Genomic DNA, 23917 nt, shown 5'->3' with positions numbered 1-23917 from the left:
ATTTTTTTATTTATTTATTTTCTATCACCTTTATATACATTTCTTATTTTAATTATAAGCACTGTGCACTTTTTGATTGTATTTACTCCCTTTACAAGCACTGTGCACTTTTAGATTGAATTCCTTGAGGGTATTGGAGCGCGGTAATTGTTTAAATATTTTGTGTATAATACCATTCCTGTTTCTCCTTCATTGTCTAGTGAGAGGATTGTAAGCAGGTTGTTTATACTGTTCTGCTTAGGCCTCATGCACACTGGACATGCTATTTCACCTAGAAGCCTTTCCACCTAGAAGTTTTTTTTTTTTTTTTACAGAAAAAAGCACTTGGCGCTTGTAAACACATTTAGGAACATCAAGCACTTCAGCATTAATTCATTTCTTTAGCCAGAATTATAATTTATTCTGGCTATTGAAATGAATTAACGCTCAAGTGCTTAATGCATTTACACCCATTTACAGGCATCAAATGTTTTTTCCTGCCAAAATGCTGCTGTTCCTGGATGCTTAGACAGTGTTTTTTTTTTTTTAATGCCCCTGCCTTTATATTCCTCTGAACTCCTATGTGTACATGGACACATTAGCTAACATGCAGAGGAGTTTAGAGGCAGAAAAAGAAAACGCCAGATTCCCTAAAAAGCAGGGTCAAAAACATCTAGTGTGCAGAGAGATATCTATCTGGTTACCTTGTCAGGCAAGAGTGTCTGTATCACAGGCAGGGCTGCTGTTAGAAATCACGGGGACCTGTACAGCCTACCTAACAGCCCCCCCCCCAAAAAAAAACTTATCAAAAAGATAAAACTCTATTGAGTTAAAAAAGTAATAAAGCTCCATATGAATGACCTCATTCAAGTGGGCTCTGTGGCCTGTACACTGTGAATCAGTGGTTTGTCTATGTGGCTGGAGCCACCTGGAACCGTTTGCAGACAGCCTATATTATGCTATGGGGATGCAGCAGTTGTACAAACACAGCCATGCAAGTCTTAATTTGGCAGGTGTTTGGGTACAGGTGTAACACAGATAGTGTGAATTCAGGGCCACGCACCTATGCCTGCACATCTGTCAGATTAGCAGTTGTGTTTTTGTATGTCCAACTGCTGCACCCCCTAGAGTAACTGGTGGCTCCAACTGCATGAACAATCCAACCATTCACATGGCCAGAGTACCTGTGTGTGCGTGCGTGTGTGTGTGGTGTTAAAACACCATGGTTGATCTGTACTTTAACTGCCCCCCACCAACTATCCCCTTTAGCTGCAGAGACAGCAGCTGGGGGTGTACACATGCTGCAACCACAATGCTTTTTCAGCCACAGAAGGAATTACGCCAACTGTTGAAAGCGACTCATTTAAGTAAATGGGTCCATGCAGACAGCTGAGGTACACTAGTATGGGGTTGAAGGGATTAAAGCAGGCAGTGAGGAGGTGTTGTATCAAATGCTCAGAGAGCAGATCACAGGTGAAAAAGCCCCCCACTTTCCATCCTGAACTTGATCCTCCTGTATGTTTTCAGCAGCTGACAACCGGCAGGAGGTAGAGGAGGAGAAGCTGGCAGTGCCATGAGGGGGGGAGGGGATCGGTTCCAGTGATAGGGTAGTACAGCTGGCCTTTCCGCACATCAGGTGTCCAGCCCCCCCCCCCGCTGAACTGATGGAACCCAGGCTCCATACAGGAGGGCAAACTGTACTGCTGGTAGCCCTGATCACAGGATTAGCATAACAAACTAAAATCATTTCATATACACTTTTTTTAGAGATGTATTTAGCTGGTGCCTGGATTTTAACTTTAAATGTATATAGTGACAACTGAAACATCCACTTAAGCCTAAAATAGGTTTGCTTTAGCTAAAATTGTCCCAGGCTCCCATCCATGGCACCTTAATGGTTCTTTGGTACAATCTTTTTTTTGCAGTAATCCCTGGTAATCCTCAGATGTCTGAGCAGCCAGAGAAATGCAATGCTAATAGAATGCTGTGTCTATTTACATAAATCTATGCTTGACTGGTGTAGATGTATAAATAAAGGACACTAATATAGGCACAAGAAAGCTACAAAATTGCAAAATTGCTTTATCATTTCCTATCAGTTTCCATAAATTACTGATAAACTGATTGAATGCCACTAGGAAAATATGGCATGGAATCGCTGCCTAACTTGTAATGTAAAATCATCTTTGATAAACATCTTTCACCATTAGTTGAGCCTCAGAAATGAAATAAAGCAAATTGTAGAAAACATAGGAGTGTTGCAATGATTAATCTTCATATCAGAGAGTAATCTTGCAAATGTCAGATATTTGCAGATGTTTCTCCCCTTTCTCCCTTGAAGGATGTCACTATAAATTAATATCAGCTGATGGCATGAAATAGGACTGCTAAATGAAAAATGTAAATGGTGAAATGAAACGGGCTTTTTACTGGCAATACAAAATACCTTTTTATTTCACATCATTTTAATTATTCAACTAGCTTTCTGTTACGTTCTTCACACTGTAGGTTCTGACTATGGTAAGTACATTTATTTTGTTACTCTGCTGGGTTGGGAAATGGTGTGATTGCTGGAATAGGTTTTGTAAAGGTTTGTAAGAAGTTATCCAATGTTAAAGTAGACTCCAATCAAAACTGAGGATTTGAGATGCATATAGGGAGTATAGTTTACCTGCTTTCCACTTCAGTTTTTTGACCAAGCCTTGCAGTGCAGTCCTCCACCAAAACCACTTTTCTCAGTAATCCAGTGATGTAAGAAAAAATGCACGTGGTAAATAAGAAAAATTACTTAGCATACGCACAGTCTACCCTAGACCTTTAAGCTGGGGTATTTTTATAAACTTCCAAACCTACCATCATGTTTCTGGACAATCAAAATCTGCCTTGGCACATTTCATGACTTTAAGACAATTGGAGAGATATTCCTTCACGTACTGTCTAAAGATATACCAGGGTATGAAAAGAGATCTCTCTAATGTATATCCTCCCTTGCTCCTGTTTCAGTAACCAACATTTTAGATTTTCTCTTCAGTCCTAGTAATAATGGTCACCAGAAAAGAGTAAGTAAATCTTCCCAGCAGGGACATAGCAAAGAAAAAAAAAACTTGCAGGGCTTCTAACTATTCCCCAGTCCATATAAAATAATCACATTTTGACATAAGATACATTTTAATGGATAAGTTCAACTTTTAAACATGTTACATGTTCCAGACTTTGCCTCCTCTACCCCCTTCTCCCAGCACTCACTGTCACAATTTAAAAACAGCTCGACCATGCAGGGCTCTGTCCACACTGCTGCATCATTCATTCACAGAGTTTTGTGAATGAATGAACTGCAAGGCTTGTAATACTCAATCAACTACGGGGGTGCTGGTGAGATCTCTCAAACTTCATTGATTCTTCCTGCAATTCAGTAACTGCCTGCCCATTTGAGAAATGTGCAGACAGTGTACTGAGAGTCTGCAGGATGATGGCATTGCAGATTTGCAGAGTGTGGGTGCAATGCTTTACTGGCTCCAGTGAAATAAAATAATAATTGCTAATTTTTTACCTGCACAAAGATGTGCATTTTTTTAAAATAAATGTATATCCTTTAAATAAAAAGAAATTTCCTTTATGGTGACCAAGTCCTCATATGGCTTTAAATTCTGTGGTTCCTGACACTCAGTTCAACTAAGGAATCCACTTAGATGAGTGATGAAAAGTCTTCAACAGAACAAGTACAGTTGATTTTGACTATCTTCTGTTAACTATTCAATGACCATGTTACATCAAAAGACATATGGTAAATTAAAAATACCTCTATAGGCCTGAAAGGTCATAATATTATATTCATGTATACTATAACTATGCAGAGTAAGTTAAACAAATGTACAACTTTGGTTCCACTTCCCCCATAACATATATTCGTTCTAATCTGCTGCATAAAGCAAGTCTCTAAACTGCCCTTTGGTTACCAGTTCGGCAATGTGAAATGATTATTTAAACAACATATTTAGGAGTTGATTGAGGAGGTATGTTTGGTAAGTTTATTTCTTTATCCTAATAAATGTATGACTGACATTTGAGCCACTGACTTCAAAAAATGTAAGCTTCCATGGTTGGGCTAGCTGCTACTTCATTCTTACTAATTTTTTGTATTGTACTAAGGTGTTATATTTATACTGAGCAAAATGCAGACTCCAAAAACCTTTCAGCATTCAAACCAAAATCAGGGAGGAGCTAGGAAAACAATTTTAACCCAAAATATTGTCATGTTACACACTGTTCATTGTGTTGCATAAGGATATTTTTAGATTGATACTTTTCATCATTGTATTTTGCTCTCAATCGCTTTCTGATTTTGACATCATATATATATGCTATATTGCCAAAAGTATTGGAACACCCCTCCAAATCATTGGATTCAGGTATTACAATCACCTCCATGGCCACAGATGTAGAAAATCAAGCACCTAGGCATGCAGACTGCTTCTGTGAAAGAATGGGTTGCTCTCAGGAGCTGAGTGAATTCAAGCATGGTACCGTGATAGGTTTCCACCTGTGTAATAAGTCCATCTGTGAAATTTCCTTGCTACTAAATATTCCACAGTCAACTGTTAGAGGTATAATAACAAAGTGACCACATAAAATGACAGAGCGGAGTCAGCCCATGCTGAAGCGCACAGTGCGCAGAAGTCGTCAACTGTCTACAGAGTCAATAGCTAAAGACCTCCAAACTTTGTGTGGCCTTCAGATTAGAACAACAGTACGTAGAGAGCTTCATGGAATGAGTTTCCATGGCTGAGCAGCTGCAACCAAGCCTTACATGATTAAGTGCAATGCAAAGCATCAGAATCAGTGGTGTAAAGCATGCCACCACTGGATTCTAGAGCAGTGGAGATGTGTTCTCTGGAGTGACGAATTGCGCTTCTCTGTCTGGCAATCTGATGGATTTGGCTTTGGAGGTTGTCAGGAGAACGGGAATTGCTTGACTGTATTGCCAAGTGTAAAGATTAGTGGTGGGGGGATTATGGTGTGAAGTTGTTTATCAAGTGTTGGGCTTTGCCCCTTAGTTCAAGTGAAGGGAACTCTTAAGGTGTCAGCATACCAAGACATTTTGGACAATTTCATGCTCCCAGCTTTGTGAGAACAGTTTGGGGATTGCCCCTTCCTGTTCCAGCATGATTGGCCACCAGTGCACAAAGCAAGGTCCATAAAGACATTAATGAGCGAGTTTGGGTTGGAGGATGTTGACTGGCCTGCACAGAGTCCTGACCTCAACACGATAGAACACCTTTGGGATGAATTAGAGCAGAGACTATGAGGCAGGCCTTCTCGTCCGACATCAGTGCCTGACCTCACAAATGTGCTTCTGGAAGAATGTTCAAACATTCCCATAGACACACTCCTAAACCTTATAGACAGCCTTCACAGAAGAGTTGAAGCTGTTATAGATGCAAAGGGTAGGCTACTCAATACCCTACGGACTAAGACAGGGATGCCATTAAAGTTCATGTGCATGTAAAGGCAGGTGTCCCAATACATTTGGCAATGTAATGTGTGTATATATATATATATATATATATATATATATATATACATCCACATACATACTGTTTATATTGTTGTTTTCATTGTGCACTAGTCGCTTCCTTAATACTTTGTTTTTTCCATTAAACTGGTTCTGCCACTTAAAAGAAAAACATTTAGGTGGAGATCTACTGGTTCACTCAAAATCTAATGCAGTTGAGCATTTTAGCCAATCAGCTTCTAAATTCAACTTTTTCAGTTAAGCTTTGGCAATAAAACCTGGAAGCTGATTGGTTTCTATGCAGAGTTGAACTAGAATTTGCACTTTTCAGTTTAAGTAAAAAACTCCCGTAATGTGCTCCAAACACATTGTGAGATGGCCAGGAAAATTATATTCCATACCGTTTAACAATATTAAACAGACACATAACCTATAGGGGTATATTCATAAAGCAGTAAATATGACTTTCACCAAACATTCACTGGTGGTAATTCAAACACTGTAGATGAAAATAAAACCTAAAAGATTAGCCTGCAATGAATGTTTAATGCCAGTTTTGTTGCTTCATAAATACACTCTAAGTGTCCTCCTGATACCAACCTAATTCCCAGCTATGTGCAGATTTTATAAAAGGTGTGACCTAATCAACAGTGTAAAGCCATGAAAAATGTGACATGGGCTTGATTCAATAAAGCAAATAGACTGTACAGTACATTTTGTAAGGGAAGTTGCACTTTACCAGGGAAGTTTTAGTGAATTGTCTTAGTGAATGTGGTGAAACTCTGCTGACTTTTAAATGGGTATTTTTTACAAAGGAAAATTTTACCACATTCACTAAGCTATGGGAGGAAGTCCATTGAAAAAATGCAACTTCCCTTGCAAAGTGAACAGCCTAACTGCCTTTAGTAAATAATTCTCATGTTCTCAAACAGTAGTATGTATATCACAGAGGGTACTTCAGTTTGTTATAGTAAATTAATTGTAGCAGGTAAGATTGGTAGCAAACAAAAAATCATATACACTCACACACCAATCTGAAAGGGAATATTGTAGTCATCAAAAACATAAGAAATAGTTTGAAAAAGATGTATGCAAAATTAGGGATAATGGTAATTTTGGTAACATGCCTCCGGTGATGTACATCAGTCTGATTCTCATCAGTATCTCAAATAATGTGCAGTTCTATTGGCAGTCTTTTGATTATTTTGTAATGTTTGTGATCATTTTTCTTGTAATGTGCAATGTAATGTTCATTGTAATGTGCATTGCAGTCTTTATGGTGGTATGCACCAGTCATTGGTAACTTGGTGAATGGTAAATTTGTAGATTTTTGTTTTTGCTAGTAACATGATGATGCTCATTGAAACTGATGATTATTATTGGTAAGACTATATGTATTTTTTTTTTTGCTAACTAACGTGGCCATTTATCCTGAAAATTAAATCTAATTTATTTCCAGCCATGGGGATGTATCTGATGAGCACCTCATACAAGGGAATATATTCTACTGTCTTTAACAGGAAATACTATAAATTATACTTTTATATCTACAGTAGGTAGCTTAAGACCTAGGGGTCCGTATACATGTCTAAATTATGTATTTTATATGGTATACAATACGAAGATTTGTTACTACTCATTTTGTCCCTTATTTCTGTTTTCATCATTTAACATGGTATTCTTTCCTTGAACAATAAAATATCCTGGCAAATAACCAAATGATCATTAAATTCCTTTTTGCAAAGGTAAGTGGGCTCCACACCAGCAAATAGTGACATGTAATGGGTAGTGTGTTCAACAAATGTATGTTTTTATATAATTATTATTAATATTATGTATACAAAAGCCTGTAAATATTGTGTGGTCTGTGCTACTGGTAAGTTCCCCTGTTTACAGTAAACAGTAAAAAATGTCAAAGTATTTACCTGAAACTATTTCAGCTGAAGCATAAATCCATTTTAGGCTACCTTTTGTAAAGTACTAAATCAATAAGAATTTTAAATCATAATGATTAATAAAAAAAAATGTATGTATTATATTTATTCAAAATAATTGAAAAGAAGAGCAAAGTACTCACAGCAACTTATGAACTTTCAGCTTGTATCATTGAACGTAGTTTGTAGTAACAATAGTAAAAAATGAATTTTGAGTGTCTGTTACAGTCTATTCTCAGTGACACTTGTAACTCTGCATTATGGAAATAGCACTCACATTTTGTATCAAATCATCAACAGTTCCTTAATATTTAATTTCTGTATTTTCAAGTGGATGAGTAGCAAAATTACTATCTTGAAGTGTTAATGAACTGGCCTGATTTTAATAACATCATCAAAGTAATCGAGACATGAAATATTTATACTGGACCCTAGGGTGCAGATAGCAAATTAAAGTATTGAACAATTTGTAAAATTCTCAGTCTACACAATCAAATCCTTTAATTCAAGTTAGCTGCAATCTTCAGTAATCCAGAGACAAGCTTGCTTATTGGCTTTGACCAAACAGCCCATGAACATTTGTTGTAAGACTCTGATCTGACTTAATAAAGTACAGCGTAATGTTTAAGAAGCCTATCTGAGAAATAAAAGGAAAAGTAAAAAGAATGCACGTGAAGAAAGAAAAGGATTACATATCTCAAAGGACACATGAAAATACAAAAATAAATTGAAGTGTGAAAATCATACAAAGCTGCTTACTGGAAAGTTTGTGCATGAGGAAAAAGCCAATTTCATGCAGAGATGGAAAGACTTACATTTAGCAGCATTAGCATTCATAACCTAGATACAATTAAAGAGGCTTTATTTGAAAATCTGCATCTTCATGCTTTTAAACTAAAGGACATTTAGTTATCTATATTGCAAATTAAACTATGGAATGCAGTTATCAGAATCTGAACACACCTTCTCAAAAATCCTTTACCTGGAGTACAGCTTTAACTGCTTTCTGTCCGCCCTATAGCAGAAATACTGCTACAGGGTGGCATGGGTGTGCAAAATCACGTATATATATATATGTGATTTTGCATCTCTCGGTATGGGACACGCGTGAGCTGCACGCACCCTACTGTTGCCGCCATTCGCGCCTACAGCTGTCAATCACCGGGTCCCGGCCAGTGATTACCCGCCAGCGCCCAGTGATTACCAAGCATCTTCGATGGGGAGGAGGACTGTTTTGTTTACTAACATTTCTCCTCCCTGTCAGCTCGGGAACACTGCTTTGGATGGCTGTGCACAGCACAGCCATCCAGAGCAGTGTGCTCACAGTAAAGCACACTGACACGGCCCCCTAGTAAAATGCTCCCAGAACACAGTTGACCCTTTGAGTGCCCCACATGTTAACCTTTTCCTCCCCAGTGCCATTTAGTGTCAGAGCTTTTTATTAGCACTGATCAATGTATTATTGTCACTGGGGATGTCAGTGACACCAAGTCATTTCCTGCCCAGTGTCAGAATGTCCGCTGCAGTCCTGCTATAAGTCACTGATCACAGCCATTACTAGAAAAAAATGTTCCAGTAGCTATAACTCCATTTGTAAAAGCTATAATTTTCTTTTAAACCAATTAATTTACATGTACTGGGATTTTTTTTTTTGTAGCAAAGACATGTAGCAGAATACATTTTGGTCTATGATGAAATTTGATTTTTTAAATTTTTTTACTGGATATGTCTAGTAGTCAAAAATATTGTTTTTTTTCTCAAAATTGTTGGTCTTTTTTTTATAGCGCAAAAAATAAAGAATGCACAGGCAATCAAATACCACTAAGAGAAAGCTCAATGCATGGGAAAAAAGGACGTAAATTTAATTTGGGTGCAGCATTGCATGACCGTGCAGTCGTCAGTTAAAGTAACGCAGTGCCATAATGCAAAAAATGGTCTGGTCAGGAAGGGGGGTAAATCCTCAGGAGGGCAAGTGGTTAAAGGATGTGTACTCTGTCCATACAATAGCCAAATTACATGCCACCAAATTGTAAATACATGGTTCTCCTTTTAAAGAAAAATTGTGGATTGAACTGCCCAGTTTATGAGGTCAATGCAGTGTTTAACTCTTCCGGTACTCTTTATAGTGTCAGTAGGTATTGGGAACATACATATAGCAGGCTGTAGTAAGAACTAGCTAGTCTGCTTAAATATGCTGGAGATAGCACCAGATGAAGTAAACTACATATTGGCACCATGCCTCCTGTCTTTTTTACAAACATACTGTATACTTTAAAGTGGTATTAAACCCTAAAACAAAAGATTACTGTATTGTAGCATATCCAATTCTTAGATGCAGTGGCTGCAATAATTTTTTAGCCTTTTTTTCCTTTATTTTCACCTGTCAATCCTGACAGTAAGCCTATTATTTTTCAACATGCTTTAACAGACAAAGCTAAGCAGCAAAGTGGCCATTGGTTGAGACAAACCATTTAACAGGGACAAGGGTGCTTACAATGGTCAGCTATTATGTTTTATGGAAAACCTTTATTCCAAAAAAAACCACCGTTGCTGCAGCTGGAATTTAGTCCACCTAAAACTGCTATTGCATCTAACACTACCTTCTCCTCAGACTGACAATGTTGCTGTCCAAGGGTGGCTCAATTGCTCCTCCATCCAGAGTGGAGACACCCTAAGACAGGAAGTGTGCTACTGGCCTGATCACCAGGTGAAAGGGAAAAAAAATCTGAAAAAAAGAAAACAAATGCCACCACCACATCTAAGAATTGGTAAGTTGCAATATATTACATTTTTGTTTTTGGGTTTTATACCACTTTAACTGCTGAGAAAAGAATACTGTTGGATTGTTAGATTGTTTTATAATGACAGTTTCCTGATAATTCTAGTCCTATGTTTATGTACCCTTTCGTTTATGGTCACTTAAATGCAGACATTTGCATAGTTTAAAGTGTTCTGACCTAATTTGAAGACTGATTTTTTGTCTCTACTTTAAACATTTGATCCCTCCACTTTTTTAAAGGTTGTGCTAGATAGCTGGATTAATGTATGTACATAGTTATGGCACCAGAGAAGGTAGTTACAGTTTTGCAGATGTTAAAATATATGTAAACCCTAACAAGGAAATTATTTTATGTGGTCTTGTAAAGGTAAAATTTAAAGCTTTTCTTGTCCAATGAGTGCAAAAAAGTACCTGTTGAACCTACTAGAAATCCAGTGATCTCTTAAATTCGTGCAAAGCACTGGCAAGGTTGCCCTTAAATCTATTATCAGCTCTACTCCCATGCAAACTACAGAGCAGCACCCAAAGTTATGGAGATGGGGTGTGTTCTATAGTCCAAAAAAGAAGTGAGCACCCTAGGGTGGCAACGCTGCTCTGCCATAGATGCAGTACTGTGAGTGAAAGTTGTCACTGTTGGACAGGAAATGTGTTACTGCTGCGATCACCATGTCGAAATAAAGAAAAAGTCCCAAACAATGAATGCAGCCCCCCCAAATAAGGAATGAGAAGTAGCGCTATATTACATTATTATTCATCAGGTTAGATATGCTTTCATTTAGTGCACAGGAAGGCCGGCTATACACACGTTTTTTTTTTTTGTTCAACCAGCAGGTTGAAAGAAAATTACTTGATCTCCCCATCCACGCACTCGAATCTCTCGCAGTGAGCTATTGTATTCTGTCAGAATATACTCATCAGAACTTCATAATATAGCCACTGATCGAGAGAAAATTGACTGTTCAATGGACTTGGGTACAATAATGAATCGATCAAGAGAAAATTGATCGATCAATAGACTTGTATACAACCAGCTTGCCCATACATGGATCGAAATTTGTCCGGTCCCTGCTGAACCAGCTGAATTTTGATCCATTTATGGCCGGCTTTATGGATAGAGTTAATTGTTAGGGATTGTGGTTAAAGGTTAAGGTTATAATGGTTAATTGCAAAGTTAGGTTTTAAGGTCAGTGTTAATAGTTGATTTTAAAGTGACATTAAACTCTGATTTTAAAAAAAAGTTTGTATTCTTAAAGCAAAAAAGTGCATTTTATTTCTCAATCCCTTCCAAATTTCCAAACCTCTTTTTTTCATTGCTGTGATACAACTTCCTATTAGAAGGTGGCTAACATTTGTTCTCCATGGTCCTACTGTATGTAGGAAGTAGACACACTCCTGAGATGGATGGGCTATGAGAATTGTAGTGTGCATAGAACAGTGCCCATGACCACAACTAATGTGCACTGCTTGCTCCAAACAAACAGAAGTATATGGAAAAGGTTAGGGAGCTCACAGAAGAGGAGGAGGCAGAAAAACACAGTAAGAAACTATTTCATGAAAAATAGATTACGGGACCATTAAAGGATAAGTTCACCTTTGGGGACATGTTACATGTTCCACCTCTTTTTTAGGCTGCAGCCACTTGCTGATCCCGTTTTTCCCTGTGACAGCAGTAAGGGGAGAAGTTCCCAATACTAGCTATCACTTTTTGAAAACAGCGCTGCCGCACAGGGCTCCCCACACATAGCTGCGTCATTCATTCACAAAGTTCTGTGAATTAATAAGTTCCAGCAACCTGTGTGGCTATTAGCTTGTAGCTCTTAATGTACTACCATGGTGCTGTTAAGCATTGTGGTAGATATTTGATCCTCCTGTCACAGTGTATCTGCTTGCCCATATGAGGTATGAGAACACAGATACACTAACAGGTTTGCAGGAGTTCTACATGGCACCAGTGATCTGATGATTGCTGGTGCAATGCTTTCCAGGCTCCAAAAAAACAGTAAATGCACATTTTTTTACCTGCAAAAAAATGGGCGTATGTTTATTTATTTATTTTAAGTGAACTTATCCTTTAAGTAGTAATTGTGCATGGATTATTTTTGGTAAATAAGGATATTGTTTAGTGTCAATTTAAGAGTGAACTTCATGTTTTAAAAAATCTAGCTATACCCTAGAGACAAACGGACTGACAGCAAAGTGGTGTGTCCATATAATATCATATGTAGCCAATTCAGAGAACTCAACATAGAATTCTGTCCTCAAATCTAAAATATTGTTATCATCCCAGCCAGAACATTTTCCCCTATGTTATAGAGATTAGGAAAAAGGGAGTGTTCTATAGTCCACATTATGAGTAAGCAACCTAGGGTGACATTGCTGCTCTTCCATAAAAACAGTACAATGAGTAAGCATTGTCATTATAGGACAGGAAATGTGTTACAGAATCATTGGGTGAACATGAAGAAAACAAAAGCCTTAAGAATACAGTCACCATATCTATGGACTGGTAAGGAGCAGTATATTAATTTTTTTCTTTTAAATATAAATACACTTTCTGTCAGTATAATGTTCTGGATAAAGGTAATTATTAGGGGTTGTGGTTAAAGGTTAAGGTTGAAATTGATTATTGTAAGCTTGAGTTTTAAGGTTTGGGCCAAGAGTTAAGTTTAAGAGTTAATTTTATGAATAAGAAAGTAAACCTATATCTAAGTAAATAAAAGGAGTGACGTCAAGTGGTGTATCCATATAATGTCATATGTAGTCACTTCAGAGAGTTCAACTAAAGTACATTGTTAATGAATCAAAAAGTATAGAATGATGGGTTCTAATTACCATAACTCCTGAGAAATGTTCCCTCTCTATTTGTAATCTGTATTATTGAGACTTGAAAAAGTCTGTTAATATGCAAGTTGTAGAAGAAATAATTCTGAAGTGGTCATACTTTAAATACAGGAAGCCCTCAAACATGCCCTTTTTTCCTTGTGTTTTGATTGTAGGGCCTGAAGAATGGTCCTCATCATCCCGACCCACCTTAAAAGCATCAATGCAAAGATCAACTAGAGGAATATATAGAGAACATCCATATGGTAGATACTGAAGGTCTTTCAAATATGTGGCCTCCTCTTACAGACAATTATTTGCCTTTTGGCTCATCATAAAACAACAACATGACAAGTAATAGTCCATTTTTACCTTGGGATTACTGCTTGTGGTTTCCTTATGTACTTCCTGTATTTGCGATGACATCGGTGTAGCATTGGCTTTAAACTTTATTTTTTAACATGGACTGAAAAACAATATTTGCAGGATCATTTTGTTTCAAAATATGAAATGGGAAAATTTTCTTGGCTGTTATTCAGTTATTCATTGTGGTATATACCTTTTTTAAAAGCATGAAAGTGTGAAGATGCTGAAGTCTTGATAAATACACAACATATCAGGCCTTGATTTTTGTGTAGGGTTGCTAAACTATTGTAATATGATATTTGAACATAATATAATCAAAGTGTAGAGAGGATGTTTCAAACTGGATTTTTGTAAGAAACAAAATGTTGAGTATTAAGTTTGTAAATCTAATTTAAAATGCTGTTTTAGGAGGATTGAAAAGTAACTGGCTACTGTAATGTATGTAGCTAACTGAATCTGTCAGTGTTTTAATCTGTATTTGTTTAAAAAAAAATCACATAAAGGTCAATGTGTAACATTCTCTAAATAGGAAATCATAACTTGTCAAATATGTTTGCTCAAATTTGTCAATAAAGCTGAAATTTTTTGTAAGAAACTAAACTTGCAATCACTCTTGTATTTCATTTCTAGGGATGCCTAAAAGGTTTCACAATTAAAATTACAAAATGATCCCAAGCTTGTTTTAAGTATTTTGTGTAAGAATTAAAATTTGTTTTAATAACTCTGGCTTTGGCTAAATAATTTTCTAAAAATTAACCTAAACTGTCATTTGATTCGCGGTTAGAAAATATTAATGCATACCATATTAATGGGAAAATGGACATAGAACAATAAATGCTTCTAAATTATTTTCTAAGCTTCATCTTGCTAAACAAAACTCTGACTTGTTTACATTACTAGCCTCTCTCTCCTGAAAATGTAATGGAGTTAAAAGAGGTAAGATTACGGCTTACCACCAACCACTAGACTGTACTAATGCCTAGAACTTTGAATCACCCCAAACATTAAATACCTTACTTAACATGTAACCGTTGTCTAGGTTTTTGGTTTTCACTCTTAGGAGTGTGTTGGTTGCATTTGCTTAATAACTATTTATCTCTACCAATAATCATCAGTGTCACTGCCCAGATGTTGCTATTTAACTTCACCTTCAAAAACTTTATTTGTAATTTCCAGTGCTAAATATCGCGAACGTTGAAAGCAGTTTAAAGGGCTGATATTTCTTTTGAGACTATCAGACTTGATGGCTGATGATTATTAAGGAAAAGTGTCGCAGGACTCAAAGGAAGACTAAACCATAACCAGGTAACACTAATAGTAACTATGTAATTTTCAGTATGCGAGCAACTGTTAAATATTTCCAATTATTAAGTTACTTATAGTTAAAAAAGTAAACCTGCAAGAATATAACAACTAGGACATTAGGCTATTAAACCAATAAGTAATCTTAACTAGTCAAATCAAAATTTTAAATCTCAAGTAACTAAACAGATCTAAAATTAACCATAACAGTAATGCAACTCTTGCTAACATCAGATCTCTAACCTAATATTTGTGAAAATGAAAACCAAAAACGAAATAGGGCTGCCAAAATTACCTATATTTTAAATATTTATTTTTGTTGAATCTTAATCGTTGGCTTTTTATTGCTGTGATTGGTTTACTTTTTTGATGAGAATAGTTAACTATTTTTTATAATTTTATACATACCAAATAATGGTATAATGGTACTCTATATCACATTGCAGCTGGAGTTGCATGCTAATTTATTAATAGCTAGAAATATGCTTAGTATATTTTTTTATTTAAATGCACTAAACATAAGTTTTGAAAAACAATTATATTTTATACTGTTTATTAAAATCACTACTATTTAATTCTCCATTTCAGATATTTTGTTAAAACGAGTGAAAAGGAAAAAGCTAAGAATCAAGTAAGTTTAACTTATGATGATTTATTTCACAAAATAAGCAATTTATATGATTTATGCATGTATGTGTTATCTCACATTATCTCACATGCATGTTTATTTTTCATGTTAATACTATGTCATATTGAAATTACTTTTCAACTTTCATAATGACAGGTGCCTCAGATCTCTTTCAACATTCCTTCCTTTGGGCCTGTTTTCACCATAACGCATGACTTAACAAACACTGTATTAACATTCATTGACGTGGTTTAGGACTTGCATTTTTAAGGCTCTTTTTAGACAAAATCAGGACAATATAACAAAGATGTACTTTGAAAGACTTTTTGATAATGCACTCAAATGAATGCTGTGTGTTGCTAGGAACTGGTCTTATAAAAAAACTGCATATTTGGAAAATGCAGAAAAACTCAGAACAACACATCCAATGAGGACAAGGACAATGAGAATTTTTGAGGGCACTTTACTTGATCAATCAGGTTCACTGAGGGGAGTCACTAACCTGAAACAATGTTCACACCTGGAGACAAGTTGTATAGCGAGCGCTTACTGTGGTAAAGATGTGATAAAAAGCCGCTAGAACACCAAAAAAGGTAACCAACATAACCTTCCAAGATAATATATAGACAAAAAGGTGCAGCGCTACTAATGAAAAGGTGAAAATATCAGCATACATTCAGTACAAAGAGTAGAAAAACCACGGGTATATTAATTTCATGATGAAGTGTTCATCTAAGTAAGTTTGTTCCTGTATATTTACACATATCTTATATGTAACTATGATATATAGTTTATGTATATGTGTAAAAGGGTGGGCATAGCATATTGTATATATGCATATGACTGGTTAATATACTTGCATAGGGGTATATAGGTTTTTTATAAAAGTATCTTTTTGACCATTCCCCCCCCCCTTCTGTCAGCCACTTGTTGCCCATCATTTCCAGTTTTATGAAGGATAATTATCCTGTGGTTATATACCAAAACTTTCTTGCCATAAATGGATCTGCTGCTAATCTAACAAAGCAGTGTACTATCTTCCTTTTCCCTCCAACAAAATGGCGGCGCTATGCTTCTATTTTGAGACACAAGAGGGACATTGCTAGCAATCGCGATCCAAAATGGTGCCGGAGTACTGCGCATGCGCCGGTTGCCGGCAAAATGGCGGGCGCATCAAGCGTGATTGCCATTACAGATTATAAATAGCAGTAAGAGGATGTCCCTGCTGTAAGCCCTGTACCCTTTGAGAACGTGCATAGCACGAAACGCGTCAGCGGGGCTACAGCACCTGGACATCTTACCCTATGATTGCGTACCAAGTTTAAGGAGGGACTCCAGAGGTGTATGAGTGCCTAATGTACCATGGAACCTGACCAGGATGGATGACCAGTGAGAACTAGGGAACACGGCTTTACCAGAGAGTGTGGAGAACCTAGATGTACCTGAAGAGAGGAAACTTCTTTCATGCGTATTTAAACGCACTTCTGGTGAGTGCGCATTTAATATATTTCCTGCTCACATTTGGATCACTCACCCTGATTTGTAAAGGAGACCTGGTAGAATTGGCACATCGCATCCCTTTACATGTTTATGGACACTAGATTGAGCATCGAACTTTTATTTATGACGATCTTACGATCTTATGTCCTCTTTTTTCTACTCTTAGTACTGAATGTATGCTGATATATTCACACCTGGAGAATGCATAACTCTAAGCTGCAAGTTTATTGTGAACTAGAGACTTTACACAGTGACGCTGAAGAATCAATTGGACTGCCATAAAAAATAGAGCAGAGTTTGGATTGAATGTTTAACCAGTACAGAGATACCATGCTTTCATTTGTTGTATAATTACCTAATAACTGAGAATAATTTACTATTGGAAATCTATTGACAGTAGTCTATTTTCGTGGGAGACATCTAATCCACATTGGACTAGGTATATTAAAATAAATGTATTTATCCATTTACATTTTAACGCCTTAGTTCCTACTTAATTAATTGCCTAAAAACAATGACAGAACAGTAAATGAACCATGGGAATGTCCCATAATCCTGTAAATTGATTAAATTCAACAGTCACAGTAGTCATTTTGCAGTCGTGTAAAGAGAGGATTGTTGGTCCTCCAAAATGAACCTTGTCAAGCATCTTTTTTTTTTCCACCGGTACATTTTTTATTGGGTTTAACAAGTACAAACTTCAGGAAAAAGTTAGAGAAATGTGTGCAAGTTGTATGAAAGTAAAAAGTACAAATTATGAATGCACATCCATTGAATAGTCTTGAAAGAGCCACACAGGGCTCCAAGGCAATATTAAACCAGGGAAAGAGAAAAGAAAAAGATAAAAATCAAGAATACAAAAGAAAATAAAACTGAACAGGAGGCGACATCATATTACCAGTAATCAATCTATGTCAGTTAGCTAATGAGTACACACTCAACACATGCTTACCAAATATTTTCAAAGTTTGAGAAATAAGTCCATTCTGATGGCAAGTTATTTTTCATATTTGTAGTGAATTTTTAATAAAGGCAATAATAAGGCACTAGCTCTTTTCTCCAAAATCTTTTTATTATAATGTTGTCTGCTAACAACACATGGGCTATAACAGTGCAAAAGTTCGATGGGAAAAACTCAGTCCCCAAATTTGGAATCACTAGAGCCTGGTCTGGGGATATCAATATGTCAGTAATGTGTGATATGAATTGGAAAGTTTTACACAAAAAGCTAGTTAGGTTTTTACATGACCAATAATATGGAGAATAATATCCTTGCAGCCACCACCACGCCATCAAAGAGAGACGTTAGAAGGGGAAAATTTTTGAGTCAGAATATTATCAAGTACCAACATGTTGCAATCTTTTTGGTTAGTTCCCAATGGTTTACACAGTGCATAATGCTATAAGTGTAGTCAATTGCTTTTAGCCATTGGAAAGTAATAAAGGTTCAATGTAGGTCTGACGCCCATTGGCACATAGGAGTTTTTGTTTTGAAGTAGGTTGTAGAACAACGAGATGCCCTTGTCGGGGGTCAAAGGGCAGTTATAAAATTGCCAGGCCTGTGGGAGGACAAAATTGAGGATTGGGGTTCATGGATAGTAAACATGATATGTGTATATACATATAATGTTCTGTAATTGGTATGTCATAGTTCTCCACCAAATCTTTAAATAATGCAGTATTTAAAAGGTCTTTTTTAATGGAGAGGTGTGGTATAGGGATTTCTAGAGTGTGAATGGGAGTTTGAATATCAGGGTATAACGCCATGCTAGGATCGAAGCTTTAGTCGTTAACCAAAATTGTTTAAGTTCTAGAGGGTTTCACATATCAGCCAACGGAAGTAGTTTAAGTTCTGAGGTGCGTGAGAGAGCAGTTTCTATGTCTACCCAGATATTCTGCGGGGAGGCACAGAACCAATATTTAATTGGTCAAGCTGTGCAGCCAGGCAGTAATTCTTAATATCTATGAGTCCTACCCCTTCAGGCCTTTTATGTTTAAAAAGATGACTGTAGGAGCACCCTGCCCTTTTGTTCTGCCAGCTTTTTTTTTTAAGAAGAGAGGTTAAAGATTGGAAGTGTTTTTACCAGGGATAGGAAGAGTTTGAAATATGTACAAAATTTGTGGTAAAATCATCTTAAATGTGGCCATTTCACCCTATAGGAAAACTGTTGTAGCTCTTTGGTTAGCTTTTCTATGAGAGGTTTATAATTAGCGCTTAGGTTTAGCAAGATCGTCTACCAATAGAAGACAACTAACTTACTACTTTGTTCTCTGTTCAATCTTTCATTATTGTGACGTATTTGGTGTATGTAACTCTATGGGAGGTATCTGAGGAAGGTCCATTTTATATATTTGGCTTTGTCTTTTATCTGAATGATTTTACACATTTTGTAACAATAAAAATGTAATGATTTTATATGTCTGTGTGTTTTGCTGGCACCTCAGAAGTCCATCTAATTTCTTCCTGTTGTTGATCATATTAATAGGATGGTGCCTTCGGCAATCCTCTGGCCTTATTAAATTCTTCCTATCATAAGATTAAATATGGATGGGAACAGGGGACAACTTTTTCTACTGCCACTGGAAATGGCAATGGGCTTGGGTTCAAGGCTGGAGGTGTAGACCCTCTCAGAGGGGATAGAGTTGAGGGCTAATAAAGCATAAACTTTGATAGAACCCTAGGCATGAACATCCAGTGAATCAAATGCCTTCTCCACATCAATGAAGAGAAACAGAGAAGGCATCCGACTTACCACTGCATGATGGATTATATTCAATATGAGCCTGGTTATGCCCGAGGCTTGACGGCCTTTGGTGAAGCCCATCTGATTGAGCTTAACCAGTGTTGATATTATATCAATGAGACATTTGGCCAACATTTTAGAGTATATTTTAAAATTTAGCAGAGAGTTGGGCTGGAAGTTGGTAGGGGTATTCAGATCTTTACCAAGCTTAGCTAAAGTAACTATGTGTGATGTCAGCATCTCCGCGGGGAAGGAAGCCATGGATGTGACTGCTGTAAAGAGTTTAATGTATATGGGAAATATATCTGTGAAGGATTTGTAATATTCATTTGTAATTATAATTTGTAAACCCATCCGGGTCAAGAGAATTCCCATTGTGTAAAGATTTAACCGTCTGTATGATTTCCTGGTCCGTGAATGGCACATTTAAGTTTGTGAGCTGTGTTTTAGTAAGTACTGGGAGGTTTAAAGTGTTACCAAACCCAGGACCTGAATGCACTATATCTGGTCTCCCACAGTACACAGAACATGGAAATGCAATTACTTTAGTCAATATAAACTGCTAAATACCTTTTCCCATTAGCAGTTAGAGCAGTCTTGTGATTTCTATCAGTGTTCAGCAGAGCACTGGGTAAAGCTTGTAAGAAGAATTTTCTTCACGAGGATGTAGAACCCCTAACCTCTGTCTGGACAGTGCTGATTGGCCCTGTGGTGATCACATGTACTCTCCCAAGAAAAAAAAACCTCTCTAGCGATACACACCAAGTATGTGCAGTGTCTCCACACAATGTGTCTTATCAGGAGATAAGAAGGGGGCACTGGAAGAAGGGGAGGATCAGAGAAGTCAGGATTAAGCAGCCTTTTTACACAATGAAGAGGATTAACCCCTTAGGTTCCACAGTGAGTATAACAAGCATGCTGTACTGCATTTACAGACCGATTTTACTGTTGTGGGTTTAGTAACACTTTAATTGTACCTAAAAAGCTTGAATATCTTCTTCAATAGGTTGGGGTGTATCTTTGCTAGATTTTAGGTTGTATAATGCACTGTGGTAGTCTGCAAAGGTGTCAGGTATTTCCTGTGGGTTAATCAATTTTTGTTTAATAAAGGGATGATAAATAAAAGTTATTCTGGTATTGTTTTTTTGTGCCTTCCAGCCTGTTCATTAGAAATTTCTCTGCTTTATTGTTATCAGCATAATGATGAAACTTAACACATCTGAGGTACCTGTCATGTTGTGAACATAACAGCACTCTAAGTTCATTTCTTAATTTAGAGAGGGTGGCTGTAGTAGATGGTGAGGTTTTGTTCTGTAGTTCAGGGCATGTATTGTCTTTAAAAGATTATTAAGCTTGGAAGTCATTTGTCTTTTCACATTTGCACTAAGCTGGATAATAATGCCTCTCATGTGCAGTAAGCCGTATGGGCATTCCAGAGAGACAATATCCCCATATCAGGAGAATTTTTGTTATAACATTATTCTTGGAGAGGCTGGGTGAACTGTGCACCACTTGGATTCTGAATTACAGCGTTATTGCATCACCAGATATACACACAGGAACAAGCTATGAAGATATTTGTTGTAGAAGCCATTTATCAATAACAACAAAATGTGACAATAGGAAAGATGTCTAGAAAATAAAAGATGAAGTTCCTCTCATTACCATGTTGAAACCTTCATACATAGTATAGGTCCTTTTTGTAAAGAAAGTCTCCAGGTGCTAGTGGTGTTCTCTGATTTGCAAAGTGGAGTCCAAGGATGGGTTAGCCACTATATTAAAGTCTCCACATACAATAAGATTCAAAAAATGCACTGCACCAATTTTCTTGAATAATAGTCGAACAAATCTCAGTTGATGGTAATTAGGAGCATAAGCATTCAACAGCATGCAAGGTTTGGAGTTAATACTGCATGTTAAGATGATGTATCTGCCATTAGGATCTTGAATGCATTTGTTTAATTCAACTGAGACTGATTGTTTAATTGCAATGAGCACTCCCAGTTACTTTATTGGAGCGCAAGCTAAGAATACACGGGGATAGGCCTTGTGGGTACACCTCAAAGTAGCAGTGAGCTGGAAGTGAGTCCCTTGTATGTTCACAATGTCAGCACTGTGTCTGTACACCTCCTTCCACATGGAATGACATTTATCTGGGTGGTTGAAGCCTCTGGCATTTAGATAGATGAGTTTAAGTTCCATAACTGATGCTTTGGATGGATATGATATGAGGACTCATCATGAGCAGTTGTCATGGTAGGAAATCAGGGGGAAGTGCTCTTTGAGCAAAGTTGAAGTCAGTCCTATCAGTACTCATTGGTATCCAAGAAAATGTTGCCAAATAGCTTGTAATGAGGAAAAAGTGGCAGTTCTTTGACTGTGCAAAGAAGATGCACAAAACAACACAAAGAAGGCAAGGTGGGTCCAATGGGGACCTACCTTAGATTATACGCCCCTTGAGAGTTAGGGACTGAAGTGAATGTACAATATATATGTAAAGCACTGCATAAATTGATGGTGTTATATAAGTAACCAAAATAAATACATAATAAAAATAAATAAACCAGAACTGTAATAGTTATAAAAAAAAGGAAAAAGGAGAGGCTTTCAAAGAAAAGGCAGAAAGCCTTGGGGAGAATGTGCTGCAATATTGGTAGGTGGTATAAAAATATGGTGGAGGATACTATGCCTAGGATTGCTCAGTAGTTTGCAGAATATCTGGGAGATACAATATTGTGAGTTGTTTTTAGGAGAGATCTAGGTAGGTCTTCTATATTGGACAGTTTGTCATTCTGGAGTAAACCTGGATACTGACTGAGAATTGTGCTCAACAAGGTAGGGCTCTAGAATAATGTCCCATTGGCGAAGAAATGCAGCCCATCTTCCAAGTTGGTGATTGAGGTAGTGGAGCCACAGTGTGTGACAAGTTTTGCTGGATATTTCCACTTGTACATGTGGGTTCACGTGGCTTTTGTGATTGACAAGAGGTTTTTGGTCTGTTGAATTGTGAATTCAAAGAGGTCTGGCAATAGTTGCAATTTGGACACCTGCTCTGGAAATTGGTCTGGGCATCAGAGGGCTTCCAAAAGTTGTTTGACCTGAAAAAAGGGCATGCTCATTAAGACATCGTGTGGAACATCAGATGTAAGTAGGAAGGTGTAGGCACTGTGGATCCTGCCTATAGTCAGGTCTGCAGATGTAAGAGACAGGATCGCACCTAGGAAGAGGTCATATACATAATTTGAAAGCTGCAATGGTTGGACTGATTCAGGAATACCACAAATTTTGAAATTTTCTCTGTGATCTATCTTCTAAATCCACCAGTTTTGCTTTGATCTATGTTATGTCATCATTCTGTGCTACATGTGCACCCACTAATGTGTTAAATGTGGAAGTAAATTCACACATCTTGTTCTCTATATGGCACACTCTCTCTCCCAATTCTTGTATTTCTACCTTGTATTGGTGTAAACAGGCTAGCATGTCAGAGTGTAATGATGCCCTGAACAGTAGCATGTCCTTCATAGTGGTGTCTGAGACTGACTGTTCTGTGGTTTAAAAGGCTGTGATGGGATTACTGTGTGCAGGGGCAGTATGTGGCTTTTTAGGAAAAGAGCTCACCTCTGCTTGCAAATCACATATGCTTCTTGGGAATTGTGACAATTTAACTGGGCTTCTGAAAGTGGATGAGGATAACCCAGAGCCTGTGGATTCCCAGGCTGCTGAAAACTCTGCTTCAATAATCTGTATGCGAAACGCCACTAGAGAGCCTGCGATGACCTGAGGTGTATGGGTCCCGTTACTATTTGTGGAAGTACCCAGGGCATAGGGGGGATGAGCCTGATAATTTCTGCACTTGTTGGGTTTCCCTCCCCCTTCTCAGCATGGCACAATGTTGTGGTGATCACAAGGAATGGTTATACGCAATGTAGTGGTGCTGACAACTCTGATGTTTAGGAAAATCCACAGGGGTCGAGTGGAGCACTCGGTCTAAGCTTCCATTTTAACGAGCAGTTACCGAGCTGAATAAATAATAGATTGATATAACCATGATATTTTCTTTTATAAAATAAAAAAAATATATATATTTGACTGTGTTAAAAATGCTGAAGTAAACAAAACATGGCAAAATTGTATGCTTCATTTAGGGGAATTTAAATGTTTTGTGCAAGTTTATGTAAGCACATATTTTCTCTCACTGTTTTAATTAATCGCTAAAACATTTTTTAAAAAAAAAAAAAACAAGTTTTTCTAATATGAAAACCCAGTATTGCATACAAGCTTGTGAAAATGAGTGCGTCTGATGGGCCCATCTAACTTTAGGAGTGAATTAGGTGCGACATAGTCTGTGAA

At 37.2% G+C, this 23917-nt stretch overlaps 1 protein-coding gene across 5 annotated transcripts in view; it reads left to right on the top strand.

Moving 5' to 3' along the window:
- KHDRBS2 (KH RNA binding domain containing, signal transduction associated 2) overlaps positions 1-23917 on the top strand; it is a 457209-nt gene that overhangs the window by 360785 nt on the left and 72507 nt on the right. For 4 of the 5 annotated variants that reach the window (XR_016313303.1, XR_016313304.1, XR_016313305.1 and 1 more), the window contains exons 9-10: positions 13201-13378; positions 15281-15323. Coding sequence is in view for 1 of the 5 variants with exons in the window: in XM_089681314.1 (XP_089537440.1) it covers positions 13201-13301 (101 nt within the window). In the remaining 4 variants the exon portion in view is untranslated. Of the gene's footprint in view, positions 1-13200; positions 13991-15280; positions 15324-23917 lie in introns of those variants that run through there. The other variant, XM_089681314.1, reaches the window with a different exon arrangement.

The sequence above is a fragment of the Staurois parvus genome, unplaced genomic scaffold, assembly GCF_062004578.1.
Source record: "Staurois parvus isolate SC_StPar_1 unplaced genomic scaffold, SC_StPar_1.0 ptg000264l, whole genome shotgun sequence".
Taxonomy (NCBI): Eukaryota; Metazoa; Chordata; class Amphibia; order Anura; family Ranidae; genus Staurois; species Staurois parvus.
This window is presented reverse-complemented; position numbering and strand designations above follow the sequence as displayed.